Source organism: Lepisosteus platostomus, chromosome 11 (genome assembly GCF_059453375.1).
Source record: "Lepisosteus platostomus isolate fLepPlt1 chromosome 11, fLepPlt1.hap1, whole genome shotgun sequence".
In the NCBI taxonomy this organism is placed as follows: Eukaryota; Metazoa; Chordata; class Actinopteri; order Semionotiformes; family Lepisosteidae; genus Lepisosteus; species Lepisosteus platostomus.
This window is the reverse complement of record NC_142621.1, coordinates 47,983,545-48,005,344: the sequence shown is the minus strand read 5'-3', so window position 1 is coordinate 48,005,344 and position 21,800 is coordinate 47,983,545. Positions and strand designations below refer to the sequence as shown.

Sequence of the window (21,800 nt, the reverse complement as noted above, 5' to 3'; positions counted from 1 at the left end):
TCAGGTACACCTTTACCAGCTGAAGGCCCTGAATGTTTTTAAGGACTTGGCGTTTTTTGCCAAATTGCAGGGGAAGTTGACCTCAGGCCTATCATTTATATGTACTATCATTAGTTCCATTTGCAATGTGCATCTCTCCATTCTTGTTGTTGATGCTTATGCTTAGTTTTGCACCACGGGACATCAAATGGACAGAACTTGCGTTGGGACCGTCATAATCAAGACCTCATTCAAGCCACATATTACCGTCGGCACGTAATGACAAAAATACGATTTTTGAACTCATTTGTTTTGCAGTCGGGGAAAATAACCTGGTTCGGATCCCCCGACCATTAATTGAAGGTCGGGGTATTGGTTGCGATGTGTCAGGGTAGTTTGTTCCAGACTCCCACAACCCTGTGTGTAAATGAATTACTCCAGCCCTTAGTTTAAGACCTTTCATGTAGTTGAATTCATCCTCTGGTTTGTTTCACTGCGTCAATGAGTTCAATGTCTTTGGTGCCCTTGAGGACTTTGAACACTTGAATCAGGTCCTCTGCTATAGGACCTTCATCCTATCACTGCTTTGAACCCAGGACTGTATCTGGTTACTATTCTATGGGATGATTGCAGAACAGCAGTTTTTTACATATTTACATAGTCCACATGGGGTTTATATCTGCATTATACAATTTCAACATCCCAGGATTTCATTGCTATTTAAGCAAATAGTGTGACCTTTTGCCTTTTTTATTGCATTTCCCAAGCCCTGGTCTGGTAACCACCTCACCTGTGGCATTCCAGTGCTGATCTTAATTGGATCCTTAACCAATCTGGTGTTTGATTGGAAATTACGATCAATGGTCTGTTACAAAAGCAAAACTAAAGGGTATCAAGTAACATAAAGATCAACATAAGAAGTGCTGTTTGTGTCATGATTCCAAAAGATGACTATTTGGGAACCTTCTTCAAAGGGAAGAATGTCACCTCTTGTTTATTATGATGTAATACTGTAAACTGCTGTGGATGTTAAAACGTTTTGTAAATAAAATTTTTAAAATGACTTTTGCATATTTTTTTTGGTTTCAAAGTTCTTCAATATTCAACAGTGTTGTCAAAAGCTAACCAAATAGTGCTAATATAACTGGTAGACAGCGCAAAGCATTTCTGTTATTGCATTTCTGGAGTCAGGTTTTGTCAAGTTGTACAGTGGAGGTTAATTTCTCACAAAGGGGTTTTTTTCTCATTAAATGCTAACAATAAAATACAGGCAAATAGAAGTGATTGCCTTTATTTCCTTTTCTTTAGAATAGGCTCAAGGGTAATCTGGTTTCATTGAAAGGAATCTGCGAATGCTTCCTTTCGTGCTGTCTCCTCCTGGTTCTATACCTTTGTGTGGGATTAATCTGTCCTCGCTTTGTTGTGGGGTCTAGTCTGGGTGAGGCTGCTGTTCTAAAGAAAGATGCTTCATGCAGATTGCTGCCGTATAAATGGGTATTCTGTATAAATGGGAATTTTGAACAACATTCATAAATGGCCTTTAAATGGTTTTTAGTTTACTTTGTTTAAATATTAAACATTCATAGCATACAGGCAAAAAGCTAATGGCTAAATTGGTAGTATACCACGTAGGCAATTTTGCCTGTAGTGTAGTCATTAATAAACCAAAAATAGAATTAATGCTGCAAACCTACCTTTCTTCCTTCAGTTCTGACACACTTGTACTGTACAGTGTACTTGTATGTCTGCATTATCTACTGGGTGTGTTAATACAACTAACCTGATTAACAAGTGTACTGACCACATCTTTCATTCAGTAATGGCTCAGTTGAAGAATGTTCAGTTTAGTCTGTATGGTGTTAGTGTGTAGTTATTTGATTATATAGTTGCACTTTGAGCAATATACATTGGACAGTAAAGGTAAGTAAACATTCTCTGGGCATTTATTTTGGTTCAGTGTGTAAACATTTTTGGAAAACAAGTGTTTTATTTAGTATATTTAGCTACTGTTCACATATTAGTCTGTTTATATAAAATTTTAAGCATTGACAGCTCTATAGCAAACATTTGACAGTGGGAGATGGCTCAGTACTGCAAGAAACTCAGAATTTCAGGTTTGTGTTGTAGCATGCCATTTTATAACAGAAATGCCCTTAGAATGGAGTATGCATTTGTAACCATTGTAAAAACAAATATGAAAATTTAGTATATACAGATTTGATAATGCAATAGCAATGATATTAGTAATTAGTCCACTGTAACATGTGTACTTCAATAACATTTACATAGTGATACAAAGTAAGGTAATCTTCATACAAAGCTAAAAAGTTTGCGTCATCATGCTTTGAATAAAGCTTAAGGTTACATCAGCATTGCAAAAGAACCAACATAGAGGGTGGTGCTAGACATTTTAGAGAGAAGCTGTCCCTCATCCATATACGAAGGAAGGGGGGGAAGACATCAAAGTACTAGCTGTCAGACAGTTCTTAGAAAAAATTGCTATTTAAAAAACAAAACAATTGTTTCATCTATGTAACCCTATACATATCTTTTCTGATTGAATGTGTAAGTGATATTTCCATTTGACTTAATTCCGCCCCCCCCAATGTGACCAACTAGGGGCTTAAACATTCACAGTAAAACTGATAATTGGCTGACACGCACGACCTCCTGCACAGCATTATTTTGGCTAGACACTCATTTTAGGCATTCAATATGCAGAGCAACAGGACCATCGAAAGAAAACCCCAGATAAAATGAGACATTTGCATTAGCATGAGGCAGGGAAGCAGAATACAAAGGGAGGACCCGTATCTTGCTGCTCTTGCACCATCCTTGAACATACAAGGTTTCATTCTCGGTCCACCCCTTGACACGCTCCAGCAGCTGCGTGACCTCTGGGGTCATCCACACCTCCCCTCTCAGCCACTTCAGTCTCTGCTCATTGAGTGTGCTTTTGATGCACTTCTCGAGCTTGCTTCTGTGAACAAACCGATCTAGACCTTTCCCATTTCCCAGGAAGAAGTGGGTGTAGATTCTTTTCTTTCGTGAAGGAACATTCTTGATCTTATGGTCATACAGCCCTTTCAAATAGGTAATTGCTAACATGAGGATTTTATTTTTCTGTTCGTTTTGCTCTTCCTTTTGTATTGCATCAGGCCAAAACAGCAAAGTGAGTAGAAAAAAGGCACTAGAGGGAGATGTATTATTGCGGTCATTGTAAAACCGGACACTAAGGTCCTGAAGTTTCTTCAAGGTAACAAGTTTTGGAGACCGAGGTGAAACGCAACCTAAAGCTATCTGACACAAAATGTAATTTCCTAAGCTTGTAGTGTCCAGCTTTTGTTTCTGAGGGTCTTCAGGATACATACTTATGATCTGTTCCAGCTGTTCATTCTTCTGATCTGACAGTAAAGAAAAGATGGTCGTTACATTGCCACCTCCAAGTTTGTAAATTCTCATCTGTCTCCTGAGGGGAGTCAGCTTGTCTGTAGTTTCTGACTGTAGGTCCTGGTTGTCTGAGATATCCTCACAGAAGAAGCTTGCGTACACGCTTGTTTTTCTCAGAAGCCACTTCCTGGGGTTGTATTGGTGTTCCAACTCTTTGTTCATAACTTCTTCCTCCTCCTCCTCCCTTTTGTCAGTTTGAAAGTAGCTCAGATCTTCTGAAATCCATTCAAGAGCATTGTATATGCTTTTCTGCAAGCCTTTAAGATGACTGTGAAATTTTTTCCACGGCTCTTTTATTTCTTCTGGAACGTGTTCTGTGAGTAGATAATTCAGGAGCTTTGCACGGCCATTTTCACCGGAAAACACATTCACTGAAGAGATGAGCTGCAGTAAACGGCAACAAACATCTACTTCTCCGAAATAGGCAGAATTGTTCATGCAGTCTCTTTCTGTTGTTGCTGCAGTTTCAGAGGCTCGGAAACACATTGCTGCTTGAAGAGCAGTTTCAATGATCTCAGCCGTGTTCTCAGCTGTTTTGTCCTCTCTATCCAGCGCGTCATATTTTACATTAAACCACTTCTTATAGACCTGGCCTTCTGTGTGCAAGATGAAAGAGTCGTGTGGCAAGTGTGATTTTGCCACTTCAGCCCAATTTTTGGCTTCTTCAAATTTTTCATGGCTGTAGTAGAGTCTTGCAAGCTGCTGTGCAAAAAAAGGGTCCTTTCCGAAGCAGGTGTAGGCGGCTTTTAGAAGTTCCATAGCCTTGGGTGGGTTGTTCTCCACGTTGCAGACGTGCTCAATGAGTGGGGAAAAGAAAGTGTCAATGTTGTCGCCCTTGCTTCTCTTGTAGCGTCTAATGAACAGGTCTCTCACAAACTTCAAAAAATCATCTCGTCCAAACCTGTGTTCAAACAGGACCTTTTCATGAAGGAAGGCCATAGCGATTGTACTCTGCGTTTGCCTTGAACACAGCTGATGGAGGATTTCCTGGGCTACCAAGGGGTGAATTATGCGCACGGAAGAGATGAAAGTTGTGCTCTCTCTCGAATGTATCAAGACAAGCCTTGCTTGTTTACTTAGGGCATTTTTGAAGTAACTCTGTCGAATTTTCTCCACCTGGACACCTAGACCTAAAAAAGCCTCACAGTGAGACACAGAGATGTATGAATTTTGCACATACAAATTGAGCACGGCAACATACGTGATGAGGCGGGTTTCAAGGGAAGAACAGTCAATATCTTGTAGAAGATGCTCCACAAAGTCCTTAATGTACTGTTCTTCAAATGCCTTACTCATTAACACAAATGTCAGAATAAATTCTGATTCAAACTTTTGTTTAAGTACGTCACGCTTTCTAGAGAACAATTGCTCTTCTTCCTCCGAGAGTTTGTGCGTCACAGCCACTGTCTGTAAAGGTAATGCTTTGAGCATCTTTTCAGGCTCATGAGATCTCTTGCAGCTTAACAGAATGAAACATGTTACCAAAGGATTAATTTTCTTCACGGAGACAGCCTCTAATTCATGCCTGAGTTCGTCAAGATATTCTTCATCGCAGTCTTCCAACAGGAGAAGCACTGGAACACAGTGATTTGCGTCTTTTTCTTCATACTCCCTAAGCAAGACTGCATGTTCACAGACATTTGCAACAGGATAAGAAGGCTTTACAACAGCACACCTGAGATCTTTTCTCTTGTTCCAAAGAGTTTGTCGCGCCACAGTGCTTCCACCACTGCCTGGGTGGTGGTATATATTTATTCTAGCCACTGACTTCTGGTGGGGACCAAACCTTTCAATATTGTCCACTATTTTAATCGCATCTCCATAAGCGTCCTGCTGAATCACCTCACCACATTTCTTTTTATCTGCAAGCCAAAAATTCATCCAACTCACTTTTCCTCCTTGGTAAAAATACTTTTCAATGTTTTTCACTTCTTCTTCATCAATACCTTTAGTGCTGATATTATCACATTCATTAACACCAATGATTTCAAGGGACAACATTCTTTCTTCATCAGTAGTTTTTAGCGTACACTGTCCTTTATTGTAAACAGCTAAACGTTTATCAATCTGTGTTGCCGTTAAAGGCTGAATACTTTGAACTGTAGTATCAATGTGACTCATTTGCATGCCAACAATGCTGATCTGATTCAAATGTTCCAGGGTGCACGATGCCTGGGCAAGGCAAGACCATTTGGTATAGTTTTCTTTGGACTCTGAGATGACAACCATATCTTCCAGCCCATTCATTTCAGCATAGAATTCATGGAAAGTGTCGACCAATGGTTGTTCAACCTGGGACATTAAAAGAAAAAGCACAACAAAGGAGCCCTTTGGAAGAATTTCATTGCAGATTATAGATACTGCTTTTTTAAGGTTCTTTTTCTTGGTTTTAATCCAAGTCTTTTCGTCACAGGGATTTTTGTCACCCAAGTAATCCGTGCGTCCATTACAGAATATCCAGCTGGTCTGATCAAACAGCTGCAGTTTCTTTATGAAGTCACTGGTACTCAAGCCACTTTCATTGGAGTAGTCTTCTAGAAAATGCAAGTTGGCTGCATGGTGATGCAGATACTGCCCACATAGTCCTGCGGTTTTAGAGTCCGGATCAAAATCAAGCACACAAAAGATATTCATGTGATGCAAGAAAGTTATGTTCATCAAATTTTCACTATCACATTTGTTTGCGACAACAATATACCATAGAGAATCGTCCATTTTTTTTTTGCCACCTGTCAAAAGAAGTGTGAGTTTTCTACCCAGATCCTCACGGATATTTGAAGGACTCTGGGAACCTGACAGTTCAGCTTCCTCCCTCCTGCTGTCTCTTTCAGGCATTCCTAAAGTAAACTCAACTTGGTCGTCATCACTAATTGGTACTGTGTTGGCCCCCACTCTTTGATAGACTGTTTTCTTTTCAAATTCAACCTTGTTGGTTTTTTCATTAAATTTAGGCAGACGCACTGTGTAGACTTGACCTTTCACAGTCTTCGCCATGGGTACAACGTCTACTTCAATGACCCAGCTTGTCTCTGTGCTGCCTTTATCTATGACCTCTATGAACCTCGGTGGTCTGATACACTGTCTTGCGTCTTCTTTGTGAGAAGGATTTGCAAAGCATCTTTCAATGTAGTCTAATGCATCCACAAAGACATCTCTGTCCTTCACAGGGAGACCAATAATTTCTCCGTGTTCATAGTCAGTCCTGATATTGTCCTTGACTCCAAAGTGGATGGTGCCGTTGGTCCGAATGTTCATGCAACCTGCAGCAAACCTGATAACCTCATAGGCAAACTTGGCTTGCAGCCTCGTTTGGTCTAATGTTACAGCTTTATCCAAAGATTTATATTCACGGCAGGGGGCTATTAGGTTTTTGATGCCCGTTTCAGGTGGAAGAACTCTGTTCTTCACGTACTTAAAGACAGTGTCTTCTGTGTCAAAAGGCCGGGGCTCACAAAGGGACAGATCTGATTTCTCCTTTCTGGCTTTTTTCTCTTTCACAGGACTGGGCTCCTTCGCTGCTCCCACCTCTGGTGGTCCCTTCCCTCCCGCTTTTTTCTGGTGGTCAGCAGAGACCCTCTGGGTTTCTGATCTCTCAGGAAAGCCTGTTTGTTTTTTTTCTGGTTTATTCAAATCTGTAGACCCCAACAATTTATCTCTTTCAGATAGCAGAAGCTGTATTTGACCAGGTTTCATCCCAGTCTCGTTTTTCAGAAAGTCTCTTGTCAGCCCCTTGAGAACTGGTCCTGTAACTTCGGCTTCATGCAGTTTCTTAATATACTCGTCTTTTACTCCTATTGATTTCAGCCAGGAGCTCACATGATTTTCATCCCACTTGTCACGTGGCAGAGTTTGATCCTCTACAATCAAAAGAAGAAGATATTCGGAAACGCGCACCTTCAACAGGAACAGAAAACGGCTTTTCAAACACATTGAGAAGTTTCAATTTTTTGCTTAGGTGAACACACGTGTACGTATTTCTATAACTTAATGTCCTTTATCTTTTCTGCTGCTATACACTGATTTGGGGAAATGCGTACTGAAATACAGGTGTAATGACCCTACATAACACCTACATAAAGGCAATGCATAATTCAATGTAACTGTCATAATCCCTTTGGACCACTTCTCCATATAATCTGATGAAGGTGTAATTACTCTTCTTATTGTTTGTTATGGTGTCCAATATAATTTAGTGTTCCTAACTCTACATGCAAGGTGACACTGGGTAACCTGTCCTGACTCGGTTAAAGATTGTTTTATCAGCATTCGTTGGTGCAGGGTACAAGATGTTCACATACAGTGGTTATTTAAAAATGATTAGATGCTAAATGAAATTCTTTCCCATTACATTGTATGTCTCGATTGATGCCCCCTGTCCAGTATGATTCCGTAAATACCATCCCAGAGAAATCTGTCAGAACAGTTTCACAGAAGCCAGTCACCCAGAACCCCAGTGTCTCGCTGTCCCAGCCAGGCCAGCATTTGTGTGCGTTATACTGTGGGGCTTCTCATCACAGACGGCTTGACCCACCCCAGTTACAGGGTAAAATAACTCGGAAGGAGAAAATATTATTTTAAACACAGCACCCGCTAACACAGAAAGCTGGTGCTCGGAAGAGAGCTACACACAGAGGGCACTCACCCATAGTCTCCAGCAGACTGTGGTGCTAATACTGCAGACCTGGGCAATCGAGAACTTTCTGTCAGCTGTGGGCAAAAGAATAAGAATATTATGGTTATTAATATGATATTTATTATATAATAATTAGTCCTCCATAGAAGACAGCAAAGGATTTACAATCTTGCAATTTATTGGAATACACCTGAAACCCTCAGCAAACCTATGAGAAGATATCTGATAAGATATCCTTGATCATCTGATGATAATCCTACATGAACAGTCTGTCTAGTCCAGTAGTTCTCAGACTGCGACCAATTTATCTGATAATTCTCAGTCTTGTATCTACCGACACTTATAGTTGTGAGTGCAGCAACTCGGACGAAGCACCTTTTTCACGGGCTCAACCGGTCCGGCTCGTCCAAGCTGGCCCAGTTCAATGGTTCGCCAAATCTGAGCAGAAAAAAAAAAGTAAAAATCATCAGTGTAAAATATAAACAAAATGCCTTTCTTGCAAATCCAATAACGAACACCTCATTTCAAAGATGCACTGGTCAATTGATTATCAAGATACGTTTAAGAATATTGTGACGACTTTTAAGGGGTCATGAACATTTTAAAAAAACTGCGACAGCTGTTTACGTTACTGCTGGTGAGCCGCGGGAGACGGAGAGCAAAAAAAGAATTTCCTACTCTGGTTAAACATGAGGAAGAATAAACATTTCACAGACAGGAAGAGGAATAAAGAGGCACAGGGGAGACAGTATTAACGGGGGAAGGAGCACCGCCAGGCGAGCGGACGTGGTTTTTAACTCACGACTGATTGACCGCCCTCCTTTATAGTAAAGTCACTGCTAAACCGTTTTGCTCCCTCTAATTTTGTGAAAACCGAGGTTTAATGATTCGGTTTGTCCGTCTGTCCAACAAATGTTTCTTAGATCAATTAAAATATTTGTACGGAACAGCTGGATAATATTTCAGTTCAAGTTCAAAATAAAAAAATAATATGGAAAACGTGAATTATATTTTATTACAGGTCCAGTTCTACATTTCAAAAACAGCGCCTGCTTTTTCTGGCCGTGACGTCACACTGTGTAAACATTTGATGAGTAGTTTAAATCCACAGGAAGAAATGAGGATGAAAGCGAAACGCTGTATATTGCTTAGACCTGATTGCATCTCAAACGACAAATCGTGTCGTGACAATGGTGGTCACGACACGATTTATACCTGCAACCTACCAGCCACCAGGGCAGCCCACTGGGGTATGTAAGAGTCTCCCACAGGGTACATGAGCTTACCTACAGTACATATTTGTCCAGTTGTCATGCTAGGACAATCGATAATGTACATAGAAGTTTCCTAAAATGATCTGCGATTCTATGGAGGTCCGGATCTATACTATACAATGCGACACTCCTTCTATTAATGCAGCCTTCGTAGCTGTGCTCGTAACACGAAACTTGTTAGCGACACAGTCATGTTCAAAATGTGATTTAATGTGAACGTCGATAATCTGACTTCTTAAGAACAATACTTAATAAGAACAAATACTTAAAATAAAAACAAAAAAAAAACCCGAAAACATTAGCTCAAGCGTTTGCCCTGTGCGGTCTCCCAAGTTTCGTTTTCCCGACTTCTAAACATTCCCCGGAGGAGAAACGAGGCTGAAGTTGGCTTCCTATTCGCGTTTTTCGCTCCACCTTTAATGCCGCTGCTGTGATGTTACAGATAAAACAATTAACTGGCAGAGATAATGAAGTAAATTATATGACCCAATTATATATTTTTTACATATAACATTTGATATCTTGCTTTTGCACTTCTCAGATTTTTTATTTTTGGTCCTAAAATCTCCGCCCGGAAGAAACTGAGTGTTGTGATCACTCGACAGAAGAAGCGGATGTCTGAGTGTCGGTACCGCCTCGGACCGGACCGGTCCAGCTCGCTGCCTCGATCAGCAGTCCTTCTGAACAACCACAGGCTAACCCTAGCCTCCACCCGGCTCGCCCACGGCGCAAACTCCACATTGCAAGAACAACATTGATTATTTTAGGCCATATCACTTTTTATTTTGACACTGATATAGAAAAACAGGCGAAGTGTAGTACACTGCATGCGTAAAACATCCGACATTGATACAAAGTGCTTTAATTCACCACCACCTACCGCTCTAGGGAGTGTCCTCTTTCCTTAACACTGAAATATAGTAACTAGTTTTACAGCGTCAAAAGGGGAAAGCAAGTCATATAGTACATAAAATTAATATGGTAACGCATACAGCCGACATTACAGGTTGTGGGAGCCGGCTTACCAGCGCGGTGACGTCACCGCCCTTCCCTGTGAATAGCAGGGACCTCAGCCGCCAGGCTGAGGGGAGATCTCCCTTTAGCTCAGCTGGCTGGGTCCCTGTTGAGTGATGCCGGAGGCCCGGGTTCGAGGCAGCAGCGGCGAGGGCGCATACCCACGTGAACCGGAAAGCGCTACAATATATTCAAACCGACATTAAACATTGCTCATGATAAAATACAGCACAAGCGAGGATTTCAGGGGGAAGGTATGTGTATGTGGGACCAGACAGTCCGACAGCAGGGCCAACCCGCCACAGAAAAGGCACAGCTTCTAACAGGGCGGGAACATCAGATCCACAAATACTGACATCTGTTCCAAGACCTGATCTACTCTCGAAGTGCTTATATACAAGTAAATCCCCAGACCCAGCAGCCCCTTGCCCTGCCTGGGGCGTGTGTTCTCGACTCTACAGCCCCAAGTCCTGCTGGAGCTCTCAATGTCTCCTCCCTCAGGAAGAACCCGAATCCCTCCACGATACTCCTGCTGGTATTGACTTCTGCTTCCGATCTGACGAGATGAGGGTTCAACCTGACACTGCTGTCCTGGTGTCCAGCATTTTATCTTCATCTTTATCATTTTAGCTCATTTAATCTGGAAGTCGCCCCAAAGATGAGATCAACTCTCAAGCAAGTGGCAGACTTGAAGGCATCATAAAAAGAGAATAAGACTGTAAAAACTATCCAGCAACCCAGTTTGATTGTATAGCTCAGACCTGCTAAAAACATTTCCTACTTTTAAGGACATCAAACCAGCTCATTCCTGAAAGTGGGCAGGATTCAGTATCCCCACACGACAGTGACACAGTGCTAATCACTGGAGATCAAACAGCAGGCTGCTTCTGTCATTGGACTTTTCCCTTTAGTCAATCAGTCCTTTGAATCTTGAAGCCTATGTGTAAAATAATAACAGTGAACATTAAAAAAATATTTTTTCTTCTTTAGAAAATTAAGTACTCGGTATATGTGGACATCATAATAGCATTTGCATTCAAATGCTCCTTAAAACCTACAATATTTATAGCTATTGTTTACAAAACTCATTTGCTGCATTTTGAATGCCTTGCACAATAGATCATCTTTTGCTACATTGCTTTTTACGTTTCCAAAGATAATCAATCATCTTTTTAAATTTTGCACTGGTTAAAATATAAATTACTTCATATTTGATGTTTTTTTCCTAAACATTTCAATCCTAATGATCAGGCCAAAGAGGAAGATTTTGCGTGTGTTCTCACAGGGACCATCCTGAGGCTCTCCGATCAGCATAGTGCTGGAGTCTTTGTGCCAGACAGGATCTCCGCAGGCAGCTGCATCAATCCTGCTTTGACTGAAACTGGTTTAAGTCACAAGTTTGTTCTCTCCATCCTTGGACATTTCGTCTTGCCTCAGTAGACAAGAACTTCGATTTTTGTCTTAAAAGCATGGAAATGGCCCAGCTTAGAAGAACACAATACCAAAATTAGAAAGGATTTGGATCTTTCCCATCATTGATGTTCAGGTTTGAGTGCCTTACGTCAGACAAGTATGTGCTTTCATAGGAATAGCTGCAGCGTAGCTGTGTTCTGTAAGTAAACATTCCCACACAGGTGCTTCCTTGTTTCAAGCACATTTTAAATCAGGTACAGTGCCTTGCGAAAGTATTCGGCCCCCTTGAACTTTTCAACCTTTTGCCACATTTCAGGCTTCAAACATAAAGATATAAATTTTTTATTTTATGTGAAGAATCACCAACAAGTGGGACACAATTGTGAAGTGGAACGAAATCTATTGGATTTTTGAAACTTTTTTAACTAATAAAAAAATGAAAAGTGGGGCGTGCAAAATAATTCGGCCCCCTTGCGTTAATACTTTGTAGAACCACCTTTTGCTGCGATTACAGCTGCAAGTCGCTTGGGGTATGTCTCTATCAGTTTTGCACATCGAGAGACTGAAATTCTTGCCCATTCTTCCTTGCAAAACAGCTCGAGCTCAGTGAGGTTGGATGGAGAGCGTTTGTGAACAGCAGTTTTCAGCTCTTTCCACAGATTTTCGATTGGATTCAGGTCTGGACTTTGACTTGGCCATTCAAACACCTGGATACGTTTATTTGTGAACCATTCCTTTGTAGTTTTTGCTGTATGTTTGGGATCATTGTCTTGTTGGAAGATAAATCTCCGTCCCAGTTTCAGGTCTTTTGCAGACTCCAACAGGTTTTCATCCAGAATGGTCCTGTATTTGGCTGCATCCATCTTCCCCTCAATTTTAACCATCTTCCCTGTCCCTGCTGAAGAAAAGCAGGCCCAAACCATGATGCTGCCACCACCATGTTTGACAGTGGGGATTGTGTGTTGAGGGTGATGAGCTGTGTTGCTTTTACGCCAAACATATCGTTTTGCATTGTGGGCAAAAAGTTCGATTTTGGTTTCATCTGACCAGAGCACCTTCTTCCACATGTTTGGGGTGTCTCCCAGGTGGCTTGTGGCAAACTTTAGACGAGACTTTTTATGGATATCTTTGAGAAATGGCTTTCTTCTTGCCACTCTTCCATAAAGGCCAGATTTGTGCAGTGTAAGACTGATTGTTGTCCTATGGACAGACTCTCCCACCTCAGCTGTAGTTCTCTGCAGTTCATCCAGAGTGATCATGGGCCTCTTGGCTGCATCTCTGATCAGTCTTCTCCTTGTCTGAGCTGAAAGTTTAGAGGGACGGCCAGGTCTTGGTAGATTTGCAGTGGTCTGATACTCCTTCCATTTCAAGATGATCGCTTGCACAGTGCTCCTTGGGATGTTTGAAGCTTGGGAAATCTTTTTGTATCCAAATCCGGCTTTAAACTTCTCCACAACAGTATTACGGACCTGCCTGGTGTGTTCCTTGGTCTTCATGATGCTCTCTGCGCTTTCAACAGAACCTTGAGACTATCACAGAGCAGGTGCATTTACAGTGCCTTGCGAAAGTATTCGGCCCCCTTGAACTTTTCAACCTTTTGCCACATTTCAGGCTTCAAACATAAAGATATAAATTTTTTATTTTATGTGAAGAATCACCAACAAGTGGGACACAATTGTGAAGTGGAACGAAATCTATTGGATTTTTGAAACTTTTTTAACTAATAAAAAAATGAAAAGTGGGGCGTGCAAAATTATTCGGCCCCCTTGCGTTAATACTTTGTAGAGCCACCTTTTGCTGCGATTACAGCTGCAAGTCGCTTGGGGTATGTCTCTATCAGTTTTGCACATCGAGAGACTGAAATTCTTGCCCATTCTTCCTTGCAAAACAGCTCGAGCTCAGTGAGGTTGGATGGAGAGCGTTTGTGAACAGCAGTTTTCAGCTCTTTCCACAGATTCTCGATTGGATTCAGGTCTGGACTTTGACTTGGCCATTCAAACACCTGGATACGTTTATTTGTGAACCATTCCTTTGTAGATTTTGCTGTATGTTTGGGATCATTGTCTTGTTGGAAGATAAATCTCCGTCCCAGTTTCAGGTCTTTTGCAGACTCCAACAGGTTTTCATCCAGAATGGTCCTGTATTTGGCTGCATCCATCTTCCCCTCAATTTTAACCATCTTCCCTGTCCCTGCTGAAGAAAAGCAGGCCCAAACCATGATGCTGCCACCACCATGTTTGACAGTGGGGATGGTGTGTTGAGGGTGATGAGCTGTGTTGCTTTTACGCCAAACATATCGTTTTGCATTGTGGCCAAAAAGTTCGATTTTGGTTTCATCTGACCAGAGCACCTTCTTCCACATGTTTGGGGTGTCTCCCAGGTGGCTTGTGGCAAACTTTAGACGAGACTTTTTATGGATATCTTTGAGAAATGGCTTTCTTCTTGCCACTCTTCCATAAAGGCCAGATTTGTGCAGTGTAAGACTGATTGTTGTCCTATGGACAGACTCTCCCACCTCAGCTGTAGTTCTCTGCAGTTCATCCAGAGTGATCATGGGCCTCTTGGCTGCATCTCTGATCAGTCTTCTCCTTGTCTGAGCTGAAAGTTTAGAGGGACGGCCAGGTCTTGGTAGATTTGCAGTGGTCTGATACTCCTTCCATTTCAAGATGATCGCTTGCACAGTGCTCCTTGGGATGTTTGAAGCTTGGGAAATCTTTTTGTATCCAAATCCGGCTTTAAACTTCTCCACAACAGTATTACGGACCTGCCTGGTGTGTTCCTTGGTCTTCATGATGCTCTCTGCGCTTTCAACAGAACCTTGAGACTATCACAGAGCAGGTGCATTTATACAGAGACTTGATTACACACAGGTGGATTCTATTTATCACCATCAGTCATTTAGGACAACATTGGATCATTCAGAGATCCTCGCTGAACTTCTGGAGTGAGTTTGCTGCACTGAAAGTAAAGGGGCCGAATAATTTTGCACGCCCCACTTTTCATTTTTTTATTAGTTAAAAAAGTTTCAAAAATCCAATAGATTTCGTTCCACTTCACAATTGTGTCCCACTTGTTGGTGATTCTTCACATAAAATAAAAAATTTATATCTTTATGTTTGAAGCCTGAAATGTGGCAAAAGGTTGAAAAGTTCAAGGGGGCCGAATACTTTCGCAAGGCACTGTATACAGAGACTTGATTACACACAGGTGGATTCTATTTATCACCATCAGTCATTTAGGACAACATTGGATCATTCAGAGATCCTCGCTGAACTTCTGGAGTGAGTTTGCTGCACTGAAAGTAAAGGGGCCGAATAATTTTGCACGCCCCACTTTTCATTTTTTTATTAGTTAAAAAAGTTTCAAAAATCCAATAGATTTCGTTCCACTTCACAATTGTGTCCCACTTGTTGGTGATTCTTCACATAAAATAAAAAATTTATATCTTTATGTTTGAAGCCTGAAATGTGGCAAAAGGTTGAAAAGTTCAAGGGGGCCGAATACTTTCGCAAGGCACTGTATCTTTTCCCCAGTAACAGTGACATTGTAAGCCACCAGCCCTTGAAAGGAAAACCCCAAATAGAAAGTGACGTTTTCATTGCCGTAAGGCACCGAAGCCGAATTCAGAGCATGGATCATGAGCTTTCGCTTCTTCGGGCCATGAAGAAAAACTGTCCCGTCTTCTGTCCACCCATGGACGGGTTTCAGGAGCCTCGTGATCTCTGGCATCTTCCACACCTCCCCGCTGAACCACTTGATCCTCTTCTCGTCCACTGACAAGAGCTTTGTGTGCGCCTCCACCTTGCTCTTGTGCACAATCCTGTCCCACCCACTGCCATTGCCCAGGAAGAAGTGGGTGAAGATCCTCCTCTTCCTTCGAGGGACGTCTTTCATTTTGACCCGGTAGCTTCTTTTGAGAAATTCAATGGCTGACATGATGATCTCGTATTTCATTTCTTTGTTGTGCTCGCTGTCTTGCTCTTCAGGCCAGAAGAGCAGGGTTCGTAAGAACAAGGCACTCGGTCGACATCTGCTTTCCTCCTTTGGAAACTGTTGGCTGAGCTCCTGCAGCTCAGGAAGAGATGCCAGTCCGGGAGAGCAAGCCGAGAGGCAGCCTAGTGAAATCTGAGAGGCAATGTAATTGACAAGATCCATCTGATCCAGTCTGGCCTTCTGGGGATCATTAGGGTACATGGATATGATGTCTTGCAGCACCTTGACTGGGGCCTTATCTTTCTGCTCAGTCAGCAGGGAAAAAATGGTAGTAATATTTCCAGCCCCAAGGCAGTAAATGTGCATGCGTTTCATGAAAGGGGTTAAATTGTCCAGGCTTGAGCCGCAGGTTTGTTTAGCTGACCAGATGGAATCTTCGCTGAAATACTGTCCGTACACCGAGGACTTATTGACCAGCCAGTTCTTGGGATTGTTTATCTTAAAATCTGTGCTGCTGGTTTCCTCCTCTTCTGTGTTTGTGTCCGTCTGAAAGTAACTCAGGTCCTCAGAAATCCATTCCAGAGCTTCATACATGGTCTTCTGAACAGTTTTCAGATCGCTGTGGAAATTCTCCCAGGGCTTTCGTACTTCTTCAGGAATATAATCCGTGAGCAGATACCTCAGAAATTCTGAGCGGCCGATAGCTTTGTTTGAAAAAGGTTTCAAGGAAGTAATGAGCTTTAACAAATGACATCCAACTTCCACTTCTGAGAAAAACCCTGAATTATTCATGACACTGTTATCTAGTTTTGCTGCTTTCTGACAGGCTCTGAAACACTCCATGGCTGTAAGTGCTGTTTCAATTGCATCTGCTGTCTTTTCAGGCGTTTTAGTCTGTTTGTCCAGTGACTTACATTTAGCCATGAACCACTTCCTGAACACCTGACCTTTTGTGTCCAGAATAAAGGAATTATTGGGCATTTCTTTAGCTGCAATTTCTGCCCAACATCTTGCTTCTTCGAACTTTTCGTGGAAGTAATTTAGTCTTGCAAGCTGCTGAGCAAAAAAGGCATCTTTCTTGAAACGTATATAGGCCGCTTTGAAAAGCTCAATAGCCCGCTCTGGGCTTTCTGTCTGCGTCACGTGCTCAATGAGAGGAGAGAAGAAACTGTCTGATTTGTCCCCCTGAATCACTCGGCAGCGTCTTATAAATAAATCCCGCACATACCTCATGAACTCTTCTCTCCCAAACCTGTGCTCGAAAAGCACGTCTTCTCGCATGAGATCCATGGCGATGCTGCTCTGCTGCTGGCTGCCCGAGAGTTGTTGGAGGATTTCCTGCGCAACTAAGGGATGAATTATACGAATTGATTCAATGTGGGTCTTCTCGTCTCTCAGGTGTAGGAACACCAGCTTGGCCTGTTCGCTTAGTGATCTTTCAAAGGTGTTCTGGCGGAATCGATTCATATGGATGGTGATGGCCAACAAGGCTTCGCAATGGGACTGTGAGATGTAGGAGTTCTGTACATAGGAGTTGAGCAAGGCCACGTAGTGCATGAGGCGGGTGGCTGGAGATGAAAGGTCAATATCTTGTAAAATGTGTTTCACAAAGTCTTGTACGTACTGGGTCTCAAATTCTTCGCTCATCAGCACGAAAGTCAATATGAATTCTGGCTGGTACTGCTCTTCCAGCTTCTTCCTTTTCCCTGCAAACATTCTCTTCTCCTCCGGTGTCAGCTTGTGAGTCACGGAAACGTTCTGCAAAGGCGATTCCTTGCACATTTTTTCTGGGTTATGGGACCGCCTGCAGCTCAGCAGGATGAAGCAGAGAGCTCCTTGGTTGATCTTCTTGGTGTTCACGGCAACGTTGAGCTCGCTCCGCAGGTCGTCAATGTAGTCTTCGTCAGTCTTCCACCAGCAGGAGCACAGAGAGACACCTCTGCGCGTCCCTTTCCTCGTATTCCCGCAGTTTGACTGCGTGCACGCACACGGTGGCTGCAGAGAATGAAGGCTTTACCACTGCACATCGGAGGTCCTTTCTGTAGTTCCAGAGGATCTGTCTTGCCACTGTACTGCCCCCGCTGCCAGGATGATGGTATATATTTATAATGTTTACAGGCATCTGGTATGCGCTGCGTTTCAAACTATCATCAATAAATTTGGTGACCTCCCTGTATGCTTCCCTCTGAATAACTTCCCCAACGAATTTCTTTTCTGCCAGCCAAAAATTCAACCACGTCACCTTTCCCCCATGGTAAAAATGGCGTTCGATGTTGTCTTTCTCGAGGTCAACGAAGTCGGTGCTGGTCTCTTCACACTGCTCAATACTCAGGACCTCCAAGGACGACATCCTCTCTTCTTCGACCGTTTCTAGCAAGCAGAGACCCTTGCTGTAGACCGACAGGTGCTTGGTAGCCCGGGCTGTGATAGGCTGGATGCGCTGGATGGTTGCGTTCACGTGACTCATTTTTATCCCGACGACGCTTGCGCGGTTCACAGTCTCCGCGCTGCAGGACGCCTGAGCAAAGCCCGCCCACTTGCAATGGTTTTCTTCCGATTCCGAGATGCAAACAATGTCTTCGTGGCCCTGCATCTCGGCAAAGAACTCGTGGAACGTGTGCACGAGAGGCTGCTCAATGGGTGCCATGAGGAGGAAGATCACCAGAAAGGAGCCCTTGGGCAAAATCTGTTTGCAGATCACGGACACCGCCTCCTTCAGTAGCGTCTTCCTGGTTTTAATCCAGGCCAGCTCCTCACAGGGAACCTCCTTTCCACGATAATCACTACGGCCATTGCAGAATATCCAGCTGGTGTGTTCAAACAAGTGCAAGTGCTGAACGAAGTTGTTGATGCTCATGGCGCTCTGCATTTTGTAGTTCTGGAGGAAATTAAGGTTTACTGCATGATGGTCTTGGTATTTACTACAAAATCCAGATATTTTCGAGTCTGGGTCAAAATCGAACACACAGAAAATCTTCATGTTCAATAAGAAATCAATGTGGCTCAAATGCTCTGGTTCAAATTTATTAGTAACAAGAATGTACCACTTTTCCTTTTCTATATACTTTTTGCCACTGGTGATCAAAACAGTCAGCTTTCTGCCCAAGTCCTCACACAAGTCTGGCCAGTTCTGAAAATAAGAGGCTTCGGCTTCCTCCCTTCGGGCATCTCGGTCTTTCACACGGCTATAGAAATCATTCAGGTCACTGACCGGTTCAGTCTTGGCACCTACTCTCCGATAGATTGTAGTCTTCTCCTTTTGTACTTTATTGGCCTTTTCACTAAAATTAGGCAGGCAGACAGTGTAAACTTTGCCTTTCACGATGCTCGCGGTGGGCACAATGTCCACTTCAACGACGTAGAGCTTTTCTGTGCCGCTCATGTCGATGACTTCTACAAACTGTGGCGGGCGGATGCACTCCCTGGCAGACTCACAGTCCGAGTCTGGGAAGCACTTTTCTATGTGATCCAGTGCGTCGGTATAGACGTCTCTCTCCCTCACAGGAACCCCGATTATCTCCCCGTGCACGTGGTCGTTGTCGTCTTTGCTGTCCACGACTCCGAAGTGGATGATGCCGTTCGATCGGACGTTCAGGCACCCGCAGGCGAACTTGAGGACCTCTTTGGCGAACTTGGCCTGCAGCCTCGCGCGGTCCAGGCCTGCAGCCGTAGTAAAGGCCTTATATTCGTGACAGGGCGTCATGAGGTCTATGACCCCCGATTCCGGCTGCAGGACGTTGTGTTTGGCGTAGGTGAAGTCCTGGCCAGGCTTGTTTAGGGGCCGCGGCTTGCAGTCCCTCCTCGCCGGCGCCCGGCTGTCCGGGCGGGCGTGCACATCGCCGAGCCCCCCCGAGGCCGCCTGCGGTTCGGCCCGACGGGCAGGCTGGGAGTCCTGCGGCGCGCCCTTCCTCGGAGCTGGCGGCTCAGCCGTCTGCGGCCTGTGCTCCTGGCGAGTCTCGAGCAGCTCGTTCCGCTTCTGCACAATCAGGAGCGCGGGTCCGGATCTCATCCCGGTCTGCCTCACCAGGTACTCCTCCGTGACCGCGGCGAGGACATGCCCGTCCACCTCCTGGAGTCTCCGAACGTACTGCTGCTTCACTTTTGATTCTACTTTCAATTATTTTATTTTTTTTACAAACAGCACCTCTGCGATCTGAGGGCTCTTTTTCTCCATATATCTCCATAGTGCAGCTTTAATTTGCATATAATATATAAAATGAAAATTCTGTTCTCTCATTTTAAGATACCAGTTTAAGATTTGTTCTTTATCTTGTTTTTTGTAATAAACTGAAATTCTACAGTATTTATTCCAGTACACTCACCCATTTTTAAAACACCTTTGGTCCCAATATCAGGGTGCAGGGGTCACTGGCATTCCATGTTCACTCTGATATGACAAATCAGGGAAAATTAGCTTTTATATTGTATTATTTTGCCTTATTCATCCAGTCAATTCTATCGCAGAATCTAGGAAAATGACAAGTTCCTTCTGCATTTATCAGTAGCAAAAATGATATCAAATCTGGAAGTCACCAAGCCAGTGCAGATATTTTGATTTCTGACTGTTATATGATACACCACAATATACGTTATTACTTCTTGTTATTCTGAAATGGAGTAATAGAAAAAAATACCCCACATTTCAATGTCAAAATTGTATATGGACAGGTGAGTTCCAGAAATAGATAATGAACTTCTCACTCTGTTTTTAAAAGCCTGAAGGGAGATAAATAAACAGCACTGCAGACAATCTACTGGTTGGGTTTCCTCCCTTTTTCTTTATCAGCCTCAGAAGCCCGTAAACTGTGCTTCCTAAAGAATAAGCACTTCTGAGTTCTGAGGAGCCAGCTGTGGTTCTTTCAACTCGGGAACAGTCTGAGCTCGGTTCTGGACTGGGCACTTTCCTGTCGTCTTGCCAAGTTTAAAACACACCAGTTGTCATTATTTTGTCACCACGCACCCCCCGCCAGTTCTCGCCAGACCCCCTTGTTCCCTCCTATACCTGATGAGGACAAATGAGCGCTTAAAGGTCGATTCGGTCGGAGAAGTTCAGTTCCACTCGCCTGCTTGCTGCAGCCCGTCCGACATCTCACCACGCCGGACCGCCCAGGCTGTCTCGGCTCTTCAAGGCAGAAGCAGCGGTTCGGATCGCCTCCCTGCGCTCTCTGCCCCCTGACTGCACTGCACTGCCGTACACAGGACTTCCACGGACTCACAGACAGGCGAGGCTGCGGAACCGACTCGCAGGGCGGGCGGCGCCTTTTAAGTTTCGATTCTACTGAACAGAAAGTTCAGGATGTCGACGGCGAAAAGCTCGCGGAAGCCTGCGATCGGATACCCGAGCTTCGTGCCACAGCAGAACAGTATTCCATTTTTATGCCAATATTTTGGTTTCGTATAGGCAAACAAGTAAATTTGTCCCTTTCAATAGAAAAGCGCTACCTCACCCTGCACTCGCCACCCCTGCAGTTTTTAAATGATGAGACTCTCGGTAAAGTAAAAGAAATTGGTCACCACAGACTCCTAAAATGACTCCTGTTAAACTCGGCGTGTTAGAAGTGCGTTTATCGCAATACTGGACAGATATCGCGGGTGACCGGTACCGGCAAGTGCGTTTGCCGAATTTAATTCTAATGCGAATATTCATCACTATATGCATAAATCATATAAATGGAAACATTATTGCACGCAAGAAGTAAACTGTGTACTTACCGCTGTCTCCTTCACCTGTGACGCACAGAGTCGGGGCTTTCTGGGCGAAGGAGTGACGTCAGAGAAGAACTCGAATCCCTCGGGTGTTACTGTATTTCCATTAACAGTAATAATAATAATCCGATTCTGCTAAATAAACGTTATCCTACTTACAACGCTCTGGTAACTTTTTAACCATACTAGCTATATCAAGTATTTTTTTTGGCACATGTCCCAACTACAGAAAAAAGTTGAACAACGCCTTTTCTTACAGTGCCGACTACTGTTCTTTCCATCAGTCACAGGCAGGCTATTTTGATAAAAACTATAAAGTAAATACCACATTGGTAGTTTAAGATACGTTTTCTTAGATGGGGAAAAAAAAAATCAACTTGCAACGGCTTATCTAGAAG

At 43.3% G+C, this 21,800-nt stretch overlaps 1 protein-coding gene, 2 long non-coding RNA genes and 1 pseudogene across 3 annotated transcripts; 1 reads left to right on the top strand and 3 right to left on the bottom strand.

Annotated features, from left to right (window-relative positions):
- Positions 1–1,904: 1,904 nt before the first annotated feature.
- On the bottom strand, positions 1,905–10,614 carry LOC148652905 (sterile alpha motif domain-containing protein 9-like). The gene is made up of 3 exons (XM_088600142.1): positions 8,438–10,614; positions 8,072–8,136; positions 1,905–7,286 (listed from the first exon to the last, which is right to left on the bottom strand). Exons 2-3 carry the CDS (start codon positions 8,073–8,075, stop codon positions 2,677–2,679), a joined length of 4,614 nt encoding a protein of 1,537 aa, XP_088456268.1. The 5' UTR covers positions 8,076–8,136; positions 8,438–10,614; the 3' UTR covers positions 1,905–2,676.
- LOC148652904 (uncharacterized) lies at positions 10,611–11,064 on the top strand. Its single transcript, XR_015925466.1, has 2 exons — positions 10,611–10,795; positions 10,830–11,064. It is a non-coding gene; the product is annotated as an uncharacterized LOC148652904 (long non-coding RNA).
- Positions 11,065–15,210: 4,146 nt separating this feature from the next.
- LOC148652903 (sterile alpha motif domain-containing protein 9-like) lies at positions 15,211–19,789 on the bottom strand (annotated as a pseudogene).
- Positions 19,790–19,934: 145 nt separating this feature from the next.
- Positions 19,935–21,791, bottom strand: LOC148652902 (uncharacterized). The gene is made up of 3 exons (XR_015925467.1): positions 21,409–21,791; positions 20,760–20,971; positions 19,935–20,083 (listed from the first exon to the last, which is right to left on the bottom strand). It is a non-coding gene; the product is annotated as an uncharacterized LOC148652902 (long non-coding RNA).
- Positions 21,792–21,800: the final 9 nt, after the last annotated feature.